The 15,411-nt window shown below is 36.2% G+C and overlaps 1 protein-coding gene across 1 annotated transcript in view; it reads right to left on the bottom strand.

Moving 5' to 3' along the window:
• The window catches only part of CFAP20DC (CFAP20 domain containing), a 66,944-nt gene that overhangs the window by 37,668 nt on the left and 13,865 nt on the right, over positions 1-15,411 (bottom strand). The window contains 6 exon segments of the mRNA XM_071549694.1: positions 3,963-4,109; positions 4,638-4,818; positions 5,949-6,069; positions 9,761-9,926; positions 12,422-12,578; positions 13,322-13,436. Of these exon segments, the coding sequence (XP_071405795.1) occupies positions 3,963-4,109; positions 4,638-4,818; positions 5,949-6,069; positions 9,761-9,926; positions 12,422-12,578; positions 13,322-13,436 (887 nt within the window).

Raw genomic sequence — 15,411 nt, 5'->3', positions numbered from 1 at the left:
CCCTGTTACAAAGCCCTCTAAGGTGTGATTATACACTTAGTGTGCAACCCACTTCATGAGAATTTGCTAATTCTTATGCACAAAGGACTGTGAGAGACCAGAAGAGAGGAGTGGCTTAATTTTGGCCTTCTGACTTAATAACAATCAACTTCTCTACCTGCAGTCTCACCCATTCTATTCTCATTCTAGAATAACTCCTAATGCAGTTGTTGATGTTTAATTTGCTGAGGGCATAACAGATAAAAATTTATAATGAATTCTGAAACAAAAAAGGTGATAAATCACTTGCTTTTTGAGATTTTAAGTAAATTTTAAATGAAGTTTCAAAACATGAAAAAGAAAGCTTAAGTAACAGTTTTTTTCAAGTGTTTAGAGAACAGGAGGCAATTAGAGCCTTAAACTCATGACTCCTCCTGGCTTTGTCTCAGACATCCAAAAATTTCTTACACATCACTTTACTCATCGTTGTAATGCCTCGCCCGGATCAAAAGTACTTCAGAAATATAAAGAACAACTTTAAATTACTTACTATCTGTAAAATATTTAGCCTGAGTATTCTGCCTTTTTAGTCTAAGCCTCCCTGTAAAAAACATTAATTTCCAGAAATGCTGAAGAAATATACTTGAGTTAGGAATAAGTTCAATGCAAATAATAGTTTGCATAGCACAGTACTCACTCAATGAAACATGCAGGGGGGGGGACAAAAAGTCTGTAAGGCTTTAAGATGACATTCTATAGTGGTTACGGAGTTCTGCAACTTCTGTAACCTGTAGTCAGAGTGGCACTTTGTTATTAGTCTACACGTGAGAGATAATGAGAATTTGTTTGGTTCAAAACTCCCTATACCAGTCCGACAAAAACTATACTACAATTTCTTTTTAACTCAGCCTTTCCATGTCAGTTGTAATGAATAATCTGGAGTACCTTCTTAGCAAAATATGCAAAGTACTGTGTAATCACAACATTGCAGCAAACAACATAAATGCCAGAATGATCACCTTAACATCTAATTAGCTCTTCTACACAGTCAGACTTATGCTGAAGCTTTTAATTGCAGCCTAACATGTTAATGAAGGTTTTGTCATTGAATAAATAAGATTGGCATAAACAATGTTCACTCATTTTATGGTTTCCCTTGGTTAAACCCAATTTACCTTGGTAAAGGTACAGCACACCTGCTACAGAAGAGATGCTGACGTGAGGTTATAATAAACCTAAGAGACATTATTATGAATAGCACTGCCTAACCTCTAAGGTTATAAGAACAATTCCTTATGAAAGCTCCCCTACTCCAAAAAAAATCAGATTAACATTTACTCAGGCTAATGGCAGAAGAAGTGCAGTGCTACTCCAAGATCTCCATAGGCTGCACAGGGCTCAGGAATTTTAAATAACTAGTGGTGAGAGTAGTGTATGATGGATTCTTGTAGATAAAAATTGTCTTGGAGCCAGAAATCATGAAAGCTTGCATGTGCTTGGGGAATGTGGTTTTGTTACAAGGACTTTTACCCTTTGTCAGAAGTGTCAGGGCTGTGATTTTGGCAGAGTCAGAGTTCCAGTTAGGATTAAGGTTAGGGCTAGGGTTAGGGTTAGGCTAATCTTTTGTTTTAGGATTAGGGTTTGGGTGTTTTTTTAATGCTCATGGCGCAGCATCATTAGCACCTGAGAGCCCAAGGCTGCCACCTTCTCTCTTGGCACAAAGCTCAGTCCTTCCTTGGCACCAGTGGGGCTGGGAAATTGCCATTTTTCAGCCAAGAATTGAAGATGGACGAAGATTCCTCGTCCAAAAGGAATCAAAAGAGGAAAGGTGCCAGCCCACAAAGGGCTGGCCTAATTCTCTCTATTCTACCAGACCTAATCCTCTCTCCACTCCCGACTCCTGGGTTAGGGTTACTCTGAGAGTTACGGTTAGAATTAGGGTTAGGGTTAGGGCTAGGGTTAAGGTTAGGGTTAGGCTTCTCTTTTGTTTTAGGATTAGGGTTTGGGTGTTTTTTTAATGTTCATGGCGCAGCATCATTAGCACCTGAGAGCCCAAGGCTGCCACCTTCTCTCTTGGCACAAAGCTCAGTCCTTCCTTGGCACCAGTGGGGCTGGGAAATTGCCATTTTTCAGCCAAGAATTGAAGATGGACGAAGATTCCTCTTCCAAAAGGAATCAAAAGAGGAAAGGTGCCAGCCCACAAAGGGAAGATCAGTTAGGAGTTTCCTGACTAGATTTGTCCTGAGGATTATGAGGTTACAATCTTGACACTGTGCATGAAATACAGAATTTCTTTAGGTATTTGTTTCTAAATGTGAATGCAAAGAGAAACACTTTCGTAAGAAACCGGTAGAAGAGGTTTTGTTTTTTCATCTGATTTCAGTGCACACTTTCTTTTGTAAAGGACTTGTACAGAATTTTATGCAGATGTGCATGTCAAATGGTGTAATTTTATCTCGAATTAATTAGATTCTACAGTTTTTGTTAGATGCTTGTTCTGAATTTCCCATCCTTCTCTGTGAACTTTTCCTCAAAGGATGCCTATCTGTGAGATCAAGTTTATCCCCCTTTGGAACAAGTTCAGAATGGAGTACAGAAGAGAAAATTCCTTGAAGAAGGAGCCTATAGGAAGCTCCTCAACAGAAATAAATCCAGTACTACAGGACAAAGAAATCATGAAGTCATCTACAAACAATTAGATAACTTCATGTATTGAAAAGAAATTGAAATCTGCAAACTGAGTTGCCAGTGACAGGCAATGAGAATGTTGGGGAAAAAGTTTGTATTGTTCTACCTGAAACTCACATCATGCATTTACCTGCCTGTACACAAAATTAAGGCTATACTGAAACAGTTTTTTTTCTTGCAAACACAAACAGCAAAAGTTTATACACAGATTTCTTCCTCAGTTCTCTGCTTCTGAATTTACACGAGGGCATTTAGACATGCCAGTAGACTGCCCTAAGTCTGTCTTTTCATATCACTTATATTTACATAAAATAACAAAAGTTGAGTCAATTTTCTTAAATTCTAGCACTAGAAAGAGACCTTGGTGTTCTAGATGAAGAATAACTTCAGACAGTGATTCCTGCCTCAGAGACCTCAAAATTCAGGTAAATAGGAAGTAATTAAAAAATTCTCCAGAAGGTTCTACTTGCCTGAACATCTTGCACCTTTCTCAGTCAAATTATGACACTCATAATAGCAATTCCTGACCCTGCCATGGTGTAGAATTGCTTCTAAACATCCCCAAAGAGTAAACAAAATGGAAATCACGCACAATGTGAAGGAAAATCTTGTTGGTCATTTTTGAGCACATTTGAATAGTTTGACCACATTTTGAACTGGTTGCTATGCCTTTTAATAGAAAGTAACACTACTTTTTCATAGAGACAAGGGCTATTTTTGCCACAATAATGCACTTCCCAGACAGATGCAGCGCAAACTGATTGACATTGTATGACAGAAAAATATCCACACTTTCTGGTAGTGAGGTGTGAAAGAGAAAAAACCCACAACATAAGCTGAGGTGTCTTTCTGTGAGTAAGAACAAAATATAATTCACCACTGAACTTAATAAACAAAACAAAATCCCCTCATATTACATAGGTACCATACCTAATATTCTAAACCTTTATCTGTGACAAGTAAAACTTCTCATAAATTTCATGTTTGGAATCTTCAGTGTTAAATTTATTAGAGATTAAAAGAATAAATTATTTGTAGCTCTTTTCCTTTAATTATGAGACCACAAAATTTTTCTTTTTATATTCATTCACTGCTCTGGTACCCTGCTTAATCCTGCAAATCTTTATCAATGCTCAAAAGCAATTCTCTTGCAGGGTGTTTGATTTCCATAATCCGCCACAACACAGACATTTATATTTTCTCTGAAGTGCTTCTGGGTCCTTTGAATTTTAAAACAACAGTCCCTCACACCACACAGAACTGAAATGTAAAATAACATAAAATAAGCACCATACCACTGGTTACCTCCCATGTGCTTTTGGCTGCATTTTTTAGAGATAACCTTCTATGAATGTTCTTGTCTAGTGATGGTACTTGTGGTGAGGTGAGCTGAAAATCTGCTTCTCCACTCACAGATGTTTTCTGAGTCTGAATTTCAAGGTCTGAAATGCAATGCAGAAGCTTATGAGATGCCTGTGAACATTCATGTTGTATATGTAATGGAGCATTGTACCGGGATACAAACATCTTCCAAACAACATGGGATCTTGTAAGGCAGCAGGAATATGACAGTCACAAGGATGTAAAAATTTAATACTGAGCATGGAAGAAGGGAAAAACATAGAAGTTATAAAAAACATGCTTGTAAAAGTCTGCAAAACAATCAACAGCCACTGCAGCAGCTCAGTTGTTTGCACAGCATGAGGGAAAGCAGAGTATGTGTATAAACTGTGGCTACACCAGCAGGTGCTGACCCCTGGCTCAAACACAATACCAATACCTGCAGGGAGTCCGAGCACTTATTCAAGCTCATACAGGAGAATAAGCCATGCTTTAATAAGTATGTCTTCAGTAATTAATAAGGCAGATAAAGGATTAGAAAAACAAAGAATTGTCTTACATTGCAAAGGAAGAATACACAAAAATTTAGTCAGTTTGAGAACTCTATGTGATTTTTTTTAAACTCTTACCATTTTGACAGACATCTTCAGTTGTTTGGGGACTCTTTCCTTTGCCTCCTTGATCTAAAGAATTATTCCATACTGAAAATGATAGCTCCAATTTCTCAATGCTTTGTATGGATTCAGTTGGCATTCCTGAATTTTGAAGCTGGCATGATCTATTTCTTTTGCTATCTGACATCTTTGTTACCTTGAGAGACATGACTTAATAAGAGACAACAATGTAACAGCTTTCAAAATACTTCAAGATAAATATACAATTGGAATTACACTTATTTTTCAGACAAAGATTTCCAATGTTTTAAAAAATTATTATCTTTTCAGGAAACTTCATGGTAGGTGGGATTCAGTCTGATTCAATCTTTACAGTCTAGTAACAGGCAGGGTTTTTTTTTTCACTGAGAGAATGGAAAACAAAAAAGTGAAAAAAAATCAAAATTCACTATCAGAATAAAAAGACTAAAACTTGTAATTATTCTAGGCCTCAATAATCTTTTCTTCTTTGGAGAAAGGAATGTTATTTTACAGCTCAGCTTTCAACTGACTTCCTAAAGAAGAATCGACTTCCTTTGGGTGGATCCCTTATTCACAGAGTTAAACTGGATTTCCAACCCTGCACATTGCTTGCTGGCAGACTGAGAGCAGGTGTTTCCCGGGCTTTGGATTGACAGCAACACAGGAGCTACTGTATGGCTATAAGAGCATACAGAAATGCAGTTTCTAACCTGCATCATCGCTCTCATCATAAGAAAAAATATTTACACAGACACACAAATTTCAGCAGTCTAGAACAAAAATTTCAGAAAAATAAGAAATCACAGAGTAATTTCAGTAGAAAGAGACATCTTTAGACCTGATATTGAAATTAGATCAGACTGTTTCAGTGATGTTTTGTTGTCTATGAAAGTTTTGAAATTCCCTGTTCTGCTGCTGAACCACTTTATATTGATATATTTATCATTACATTTAGTCAGAGACCCCCTGCAATTAGGACCTGCTCCCTCTTGGCCTTTCATGGCACCTCTCAGAAGAGGCCTGGTTTCTCTACAGCCCTGCATTAATTGAAAACAGCCATCAGATTGTCCCTCAGCCTTCTCTCCTGGGGGCTGAACAAATCCCTGCCCTGTGTGCAGCCACCCAAGCATTTTCCATGCCCTCCAGTGTGTGCTGGTTACAGGATCTCTGGCACTGGGAGTCCATGACCTAACACAGCATTCCAGGGACAGCCTCTGAAACAAACCTTTTAGTGGAACTCCCCTGCTTTTGTCAAGCCCTTCCTTTGCTAAAGTGGCAGCCCTGTTGGGATTTAAACCTTCTTACCTCTCCAAGTCCCCTCGTACTGACTCTCCTGTTGGAAGACGGAGGTGGCCCAAGGATTTTTGATCCAAATGCAATATGTGACACATCCCGAGTTTTATTGCTGTGTATGTTGCCTTGTCCTCTATTAACTAAGCTACCTAAGTCAAGAAAAGTAACAGCTAAAAAAAATACAGTACTTACAAACAATAAAAAGAACTATTTTTCAAATCAGCTAAAATAATTATGAATATTACATCTACCTAAAAATTATGTTTCTTTACAGAACAATCCCTAGAAATACAGGAATAGCAAATGCACATTTTATAGAAGTGTGTCAACATACAAGGAAGACATTTTTTCTCTATTATAGAGACACATTTCTAATCCCTTTTTGTTAAAGACTTATTTAAAAGGGAAATATTTATAAACCAAAAAAATTGGTTTGCATGATTTCTTTAGAACTTCAAACAAAACCCAACTTCTGACAGGAAGAAAAAATAACTCTAATTAATAAATGACAGAATAAATAAATCATAACACAAAAAAACCTGAGGCAAGACTGTCAAGGTATCAGTCACAGCTCAGAGAACTATCTACATCTAGCCTGCTTTTTGAAATTACTGAATCTACTGTATTGCCAGGGCTGAGCCCTAATATTGCAAACACACTCTATTGCTGCTAAAATGTTCTACCCCTTTTGCTATTTATTTTTCCAAGCACAGAAATTGCCAACCAAACTGCAAGACAAACAAAAAGTAAACATGGAATGTAGGTGAATGTTCTGCAAAAAATTTTAAAAGCAAAGACAGTAAAATGGTTATGGAATAATTTTATCATCAGAGTTGCAGAATTGCATGTACTATCTATTCTCCCCTTTTTTTTTAATTCTCCAAGACTGTCAGTGAATTCTCCTTTCCCGAGCTGATAAAAACAGTATCTTCACATTAATTTAGATTTAATATTTACAATGTCCAAAGATATTTTTTTGCTACAACTTCAGGGTTAAATTGCTATCGTACTTTAGAAATCTGACACCTTCATAAGGCAATAAAGTAGAAATAAAACATTTTGTCAACTCCCCTAAGCATTTTTCATGACCTTATTTCAAGATCAGCCTTATTTACAGTGTCATCAAGGAAATGAAAAACAGATCATGCATTAGTCACCAAATACCACAATTTACTGTACTAATAGGCAAAAAAGAAGCCACTTTCTGCCATTACCTTCCTCCCTTTTTCCTACTGTGACATTTGGTTGCTGCTAACAGCTGCCATTTCACAAGATTAGATGACCTGTCTTGGTTTAACATGAATTTCTTTAGTTTGCTGACTACCTTGGGATGTTGTTAGCTCCAATTAGAAAAGATGATTTGCATTAAAATCTCTTTTTATGAACACTTTAATTGACTGCAATTAATTACCTACATCTACACATAACAGTGTGCTGACGACAATGAAATAATATGTGTAATTAACAGTTGATGGTACTAAAAATAATTTGAGCTCTTGGTTATCAAATAAACAAAAAGTTCAGAGGATAAAAAGAACACTTTCCAATTAAAATGTACTTAAACATATAAAGCTTCTATTTTCAAGGAGGCCAAGTTCTGAAATTTGTAAAGTATGTCTGGAGGAACACATGCCATGTTCGTAAGATGGGACTGAAATAAAGATTAAACCTTAAACTGAAGGCATTTCATTTTCATGCAGGTAAGGGATGTTATCATTAATTACTTGCCTATATATTCCTAAGGGTTGTGTAGTCCTGATGGTAAATCCCAAGCCTTGTTTAAAAAGAATAGTCATTTTCCTGTTTAGATACAGAATTCATGCAATTGCACTCATATAAATTTTACAGTCCCTTGTATTTTAATAATTCAGCCAAGAAATATTTATTTTTGCATACAGACACTGAGAATCTGGAGTCCAGAGTTTCCTCTGCTACTTCAAAGGCAAATTTATAAACCAACTTTACAAAAGAACTTTGGCTTGACTACTTGTAGGGCAGTAAATACTCTGAAAGTATTAATTCCCCTTTAATATTACAAAAATGGCACTTGCTTGAAAAAAACAAGTTGAATGTAATTTAAACAAGTAAGTGTATGAAGGGTCTTGCTCTAAGCAAAAATTTAAAACTCCTATTGTTAATTTCAGCTGCTCTAGGACAGAGATTGCTGTTGCTAAAGAGGTACATTGAGAGAGAGTAAAAGTTAACTTGGAACAGCACCAGCATGGGAGTTCAGTGCAGATGATGAAATCTTTACGAGTTGTTTTTTTATACTCTGGTAAAACTCAGCTATCAACACAGTTCTTACAATAAGGTTGGAAAAACTTAGAAGCACAAGATTAAATTTTCCATTCACATTTTTACTGGTGCTAAATGCAACAATACTCAGACACATAGAAATGGCCAACTGATTTTGGAATAATACAAATTTCTTTACTAGCTTCTTGTAGCCATGGATTCCATATTTTAATCATATTCTGTGTAATGCATTTTCTCTTGGTTTTGTGCCATGAGACAGCTTTTATTGAACTTTCTTTGCATCACTAGTTACTTTATAAACTCCTTATGTCAATTTTTAATGTTTTCAGCATATCTTCACATGAGAATTTTTCATTCATGCTGCCTCTCCCTGAATCACTTCTTGGTCTGTAAGATCTTTTCTGAGATGGTTTAACTGATAATATATAAAGTACTTCAGATAATAATGCAAAACTGATTTAAAGGTTTGATACCTTTTTCATATGTATTTGAATTTCCTGCTACTATCTTAGTTTTTTGAAACATATTAAAATCTGAAAATTCTACTGAGCTGTATCTATGGTGATAGCCTTCCTTCCTTGAGTCATTTAATTTTGATACTTCAAAGCTTAACTGCAGCAAACATCCCTCCCCAATATACAATCCTTTGCATTTAGCAAAGCGAGATTTTACAAGGTTATCATGCTACACTTTTACCCAGTACAGTGGTCTCCAGACCATAATTTTTCAACACAGTGGCCACAAGAAATAAAACCAGTAAACAGAAACCTTGCTTCACAAACTATGATGTTTCCTGCATGTTACCTGCTCTGTACTGTTTTTCATGAAAAAGTACACAGGGGATTGCCCATTTCACAAGTTTAAAAGTCTCTAAAGTCCCACTCTTTATTAAACTAGTGTCTATATCACATCAAAATTCTCATCCCATGTAATTCACATCTCTGTTGAGATTATTCGTAACTTTAATAAACAATATAGAGCCTAGAAAAAAAACTCCCACCACTTTTGTGGTCTCTTGTTTTCAGCCTTCAGCTGTAACAATAATTTAAAATTTAATCCTCTCTTTGCTTTCTCTTAGTTTTAATCCAAGTCAATAGTTTGTATCTTAGCACATGACTGCCCTATGCAATGCTGCTGAAGTCCAAATTATATGGTTTATTATCTTGTAGCTTATGGAAACATTCAAATAACTCCAAGACACCAATAGTACATCATCTCCTCTTTCAGAGTATAAGCTGAGGAGACTGTATGGTCATATTGTCAGAAGAGTTTCATTAATGTGAACACAGTTGAGAAAAAGTTTAACAACTTCACTGTACAAGGCTGCAATGTACATTCAGGTGATATATCTCAAATACTGTTATAAATCTCATGCTTGAATTAGAATTGTTCAGGTTGCACATAGATCTCAAACTATAGAACAGACTATGAGCTCATGGCACTACAGCTGTGCAAGAGTTGTCATGTTTCATTTTAAGACACTGGAACTCCTAACATGCACTTTTACAAAAAAATCCATTACTTGTACACATACCATATAGACTGTATTCACAGTATTTTAATGTAACAGAATACCTGTTTCTTGCACTGGATATTCCCTACCTTTTATTTCTGGCTTGTGAATCTTTGTTAGCTTCAGCAGCTGAGTAACTTGTGGCACATCTGTATTTAGCTGGCAAGTTCGAGGAATAACATCTGGGGACTCAAATGGCACAGGTGGAACAACACACGTAACTAGAACCAAAACACATGGGCTTTACTTCACTCACATGACACTGTGGAACGAAATTCAACTTACATGATGCAGTAGATTACATATACTTTAGTTCTAGGGCTATAACAATTTAATAGATTATGGGAATCTGAAAAATTGGCTATAAATGTTCACTTTTAAGACAATAAGCATGTAAATTTTAAAATTATATTGTGTATACTTTTAGGCGAACAATTTTGAATACGGTTAAAGAAATATACACTAGTGGCTGGAACAGCCATAGTAAATCAACTTCTTTGAAATCAACTTTCATTTGGCAAGTGAACAAGCAAAACAGAATGACAAAATACATTTTGTTAATTTTTACTACAACTCAGCTTTAATTCTAATACTGATGTAGTGATTCTCAGATAACACCTGAAAATGGTATTTATATCAGTGGGACTGAAGAAGGAAAAGCCCCATATATGCAAATAAAGATTTTTACAAGCTTTAATTTCAAAATTTGGGCAACCTTACATTTTCATGATAAACTAAAAAGCTGTCAAGCTATCTATTCCTGTGACACCAGGCACCATCAGAACATGATCTGATTATCTCTGCTTTCTCTCTGATAACCAATATAGACTGAGTTTATGAAGGTTTATGCACAACAACTCTCATTACAAGTTGCAATGTCATTGGTTTCAGTGGAGCTCAACTAACTGGTCCAGTTGTCTGAGAGGGCAAAGCTTTATCAAATAGTGATTGCTCCCTGAAACTTAATAATAACTAAAAAACTTACTGCTGCTCTTCTGTAATTGGGTATGAAGTATAGAATCATTTTAATTCAGCCAAACCTTCAGTTATAATGTAAGTTTAAGAAGGGTATAAAGAACAAGCCCAGAGGAGAAGATGAGGGAACTGGGGTTGTTCACCCTGGAGAAAAGAAGGCTGAGGGGAGACCTTATTGCTTGTAGTGAGGTGGGTGTTGGTATCTTCTCCCAGGTAACAAGTGGCAGGACAAGAGGAAATGGCCTTGAGTTGTTTCAGGGGAGGTTTAGATTAGCTATTAGGAACAGTTTGTTCATCAAAAGGGTTGTCAAGCATTGGCACAGGCTGCCCAGGGCAGTGGGGGAGTTACCATCCCTGGATATGGCTCTCAGGGAGAGGGGTTTGTGGGGAACTTGGCAGTGCTGGTGAATGGTTGGGCTCGATGACCTTAAAGGTCTTTCCCATCCTAAATGATTCTATGAATTGCCTGGATGGGGAAATTCATAAGCATACAGAAAATACTAATGCCCAACAGCTGTGTAATAATCATAGAATTGATAATGAAGTAATTAAAAGTGCAATATTTTACTATCCATACAGTTTACTAAAGCTGTCTACTCATTATGCTAACAACATTTTAGAATTTTGGAGCTAATTTAGAATATTTAAGCACATTTTAAAAAACTGTTTAGAATGGAAGATAGAAAACAATGCACTAATGGAACTAAATTAAATTAATGCCAGTGAGATCTCTAACTGCATTTTTGTGCTGAGAATTTACCAGATTGTCTCTGTAGACATTTCTTTAATTATTCTTCTTCCCCAACCTTACCCACAAAAAAAATCAGAGGAGTAATCACAAGGATCACTTACTCTCCCCTGTTGGTTTAGGGTTTCCAAATGGAAGATAAATTTTGTTACACATACAATACTGCTAACTATCTCTGCTTCTGAAACCAGAACCCTTTTTTCAGATGTGCTCTTTAAAACCCACAAAACAAAAATGTGAATGAAATTGAAGCTGAACTATACCTATGGTGCCTTAAAAATAAGAAAGGGCCAGCTGTGCTTTTGCAATTCCCCCTCTATTACTGCAAATACCAGTGAGGAATGAAGTTCTCTCCCTTGGAAAATGATGATTCAGGATTATGATGCTAGTCTGGAGAGGGGTAAACTTTGACCAATACCCTGTTCTATTAAAAAAAAAAATCTCTCATTTTTCAGCTCACCACCAATATTACTTTTCCAATAAACAAGGACACATTAGGATAAACAGACATAAGAACAGAGGTGTTTATGATAGTTTCATAGCTCTGCTTCCTTTTACTGTTTTGTAACAGTTTTGTCTTGGATTATTTAAGGAAGAAATCTTTCAGTAGCTCCTAATGTCCAAAATTAAGCACACAGAAAATGTTGCTAAGTTTTAAGTATTTTTCGTTCCTTTCAGGCACACTCTCCTTGGCTAAAACCTGATTTCTATCAGCATAAGATGCTCTCATTAAAACAAGCTCTGTACTTGATAAATCTTGCCAGAATTTGTTCAATAAAATACTTCTAAGGAATTCAATGTTTAAAATAGAGGAGTATCCACATATTTAATTAGTTGCCTAAGTCCAACACTGGCAGACTTAATATGCTGCACTACCACTTTAATTTTCGTGAAACCATGTAATTTTTCAAATTGCCAATCTGATGAATAAGAAGCTTTTGATTTTATAATATGAAGAGATATGATTAAGACTCGATAGTAATTAAAACACACCATCTTTCTCAGCTGTATCTCGCGGCTTGGATTTTAAAGTGAAGATCTTTCTTAGCTTACAGTTAGCTGAAATAATAATTCCATCCAAAGACTAGAAGACAGCTCCTCTGAATATTTCACTGGTGAATGCTACCAAGTCAATACACAAATTGCACCACTAGAAAGCAGAAACAATACTCTTTAGTAAAACCCAGACACTAATTATTGCAGAAGAATATTAGTCTATAGTTCCCTACAAATGAAGAGTCAGTGGAGCATTAGATTTTCACAGGCTGTGATTCACAATGCAGAAAATTTTGATAGCAAAGGAAGATATTACTGTATTTGCATTTTGAACAATTACTTGTACAAACAAATCAGGGCATATGGCCCAGTGACTGCCAGCCCAAGTGAGCTCAGCACAGCATATCCACAATGTGTTTTGCAGCCAGCTTGTAGGAAAGTATACTTATTGAAGGATTTCTTGGTGGGAAAATGAATTGTTATTCAGTATTACTTCATAAGTCAGAGTTACTGCAGTTTAAGTGCTCCAAAGGCTATAGTTTGAGATTCTTTGATGATTTTCTGAGATTCATAAAAAAAGGACCTCTCCAAAGCTTGCACCCCTTCCATAATGAAACTATCCTGAAAATTTCTAGTTTGAATTTTAGAGAGGCTGAATTGATAGGAGAGATAAACACATCACAAAGAGCATTACTCTTGGAAAATAGGAATGAATCCCTAATATAAGTAGAAGGATAGAAAGTGGTAGTATTAAGTGGTTCTGCTGCCATCTGGTAGAGGGGATATACTGAGTTCTAAACCCAACCATAATTTCAACAATTCTATAAACATACATAAAACATTTCTGATTAAAAAGCATGCTCAACCACAGAATGAGGAATATTCCCAGGTACCTACTATTTTGTGCTTGATCATGAACAGAGGAATTTTTGCATGCAGAGGGGTTACAGACAACTCCTTGTGGACTGTTGACAAATACAATCTTCTTTTAATATTGCCTAAGTCAGTTATCCTGTAAAAGAAAAGGCAGGAGAGAATGAAACAGATCTTTGTCAATTCAATAATCCAGTATCTTTGGGAAATCACAAAAAAATCTATTCACATGCAGAACTTTTATGCCAGCGATAGCAAGTATGGAATTTAAGAATTACTTCTTTTACAAGATGAGTAATGAGATTTTTTTCTCCAATTCAAATTTGGTGGCTGTATCCCTGCACATATAAAATCACTTTACATGCTAATTTTATTTCAGCTAGATTTCCACAGCCCTTCAGACTATGAAAGAATTCAATTTGTATGAACTAAGAACCCACTAGCCTTTAATAATCACACATGGTTTGGGGTCCTTCAGCTTGTGTTATCTTGGTGCCTTCTAACTAGAAAAACATTATTTGCTTTCTTCTTCTAAAAATGCCTCTGTCACTTTATATAGACTCTGTCAGCTTAAAGGTAAACACAATACATTGTTTGTCTGGTTTACTTTCTGAGGACATATCTTCAAATGTGAATTATAATGCAGAAGTTTATTGCTCACTATTCAGGTCAGCTCACAAAGACACCAAGGACACTGAATTTGAACATTTCTAATAAATTCAGACCACAGTCATGATAACACACACAAAAAAGTTTCCTTTAGAATGATAAACAGGGTAATTTTTGTGTCTGGTTTCCTTCAAGTCTTGTGAGTAGCTGTGCTGGTTTTGGCTGGGATACAGTGAAATTTCTTCAGAGTAACTTGCATAGTGCTGTGTTTTTGTAGTTTGGATCTGTGCTGGAAAACCACAACAGCCTTGCCATCCCCCAGCAGTCCTACCTTATTACTCCTGAGCAGAGATAATACTTTAAAGGCTGCAATCCGGGAAAATACGCTTAATGTACGGGGAAACAATGATTAATTTACCTATTATTTTTGAACAAGTCTATTCCTAACAGATGGGTATGCCTATGTAATTAGCCACACCTCTGAGAAGATGACAAATAATTACAATAAACAACTTTTTACTACTTAGTGTTGTTAAAAGTAATTACTCTATCATTATTCAATGAGACTGCACTGTGGGTTGGTTTTTTAAACTTCATTACTGAAAACAATTTTTCATTAATTAAGGTCTACCTGTAGCTTAACTAATGCAATGTTGCCACCTAAAATTTGCAGATAAATATTCTAAACATTCTTAGGTTTCCTCACGTCAGCTTCAGAAGGCATTAACTCTGGAGCAAGTTACATCAGCTATTTTTGGCAATTTGTGAGTTAATCAAGGACAGCACAAAATATACTGCTAGTATATAAACATCAAAAAGTTCTACTATTACAGCAATAAAAATAGAGGTACTTTCTTGTTCCGCCATACAGAACATCACGCAAAGCAAACTGTTCACCAGCTTTCCAGAACTTGCTGATTCTTTCCTCTCCCTTGTAGACAACCTGTTCTTTACCCAATTCATCCTCGTAACATGGATGGGCAAATCAAAACAAAATGGAAGAGTCTTCTCCTGTTCCATTCTGAAAGGTCAGCAGTTCCTCTTATACATCAAAACAACCTTAAAAGCAGAAATTCCGCTGCTGTGCCAAGGAAAGAATGTGATATCCTCACCACTGCTGTCATTTGACATGAGATTCCAGTACCAGCTGCATATATATTTATGAATGGAAAAATTATACTATCAAGTCCATGAAAAGTGTTTTCATCAGAAGACCTTCACGTGTCTCACAGTGCTGGGACTTGATCTTACTTTGGAAGAATTCAAATAAGAAGTGAAGTGATCCACATAAGATGATCAGAAAGTTGGCCACACAGCTAAGCCTGTGTCCCTGATCAAGGCTGAATTCCATCCATCCCTTTGCTTCCCACATCTCTTTTGGTGAAAGACCTACAGATGCATTTTTCAGAAACTCTTCAGTCTAAATCTTGTTGTTCAGAAGTGCTAAGAAATTGATGTACTGAAGAACTCCAAAAGTGTTGGAGCAGTGGTTGCCTGAAAGTCCC

The sequence above is a fragment of the Pithys albifrons genome, chromosome 3, assembly GCF_047495875.1.
Source record: "Pithys albifrons albifrons isolate INPA30051 chromosome 3, PitAlb_v1, whole genome shotgun sequence".
Classification (NCBI taxonomy): domain Eukaryota; kingdom Metazoa; phylum Chordata; class Aves; order Passeriformes; family Thamnophilidae; genus Pithys; species Pithys albifrons.
The sequence above is the reverse complement of the archived record's forward strand: the minus strand, read 5'-3'. Positions and strand labels throughout refer to the sequence as shown.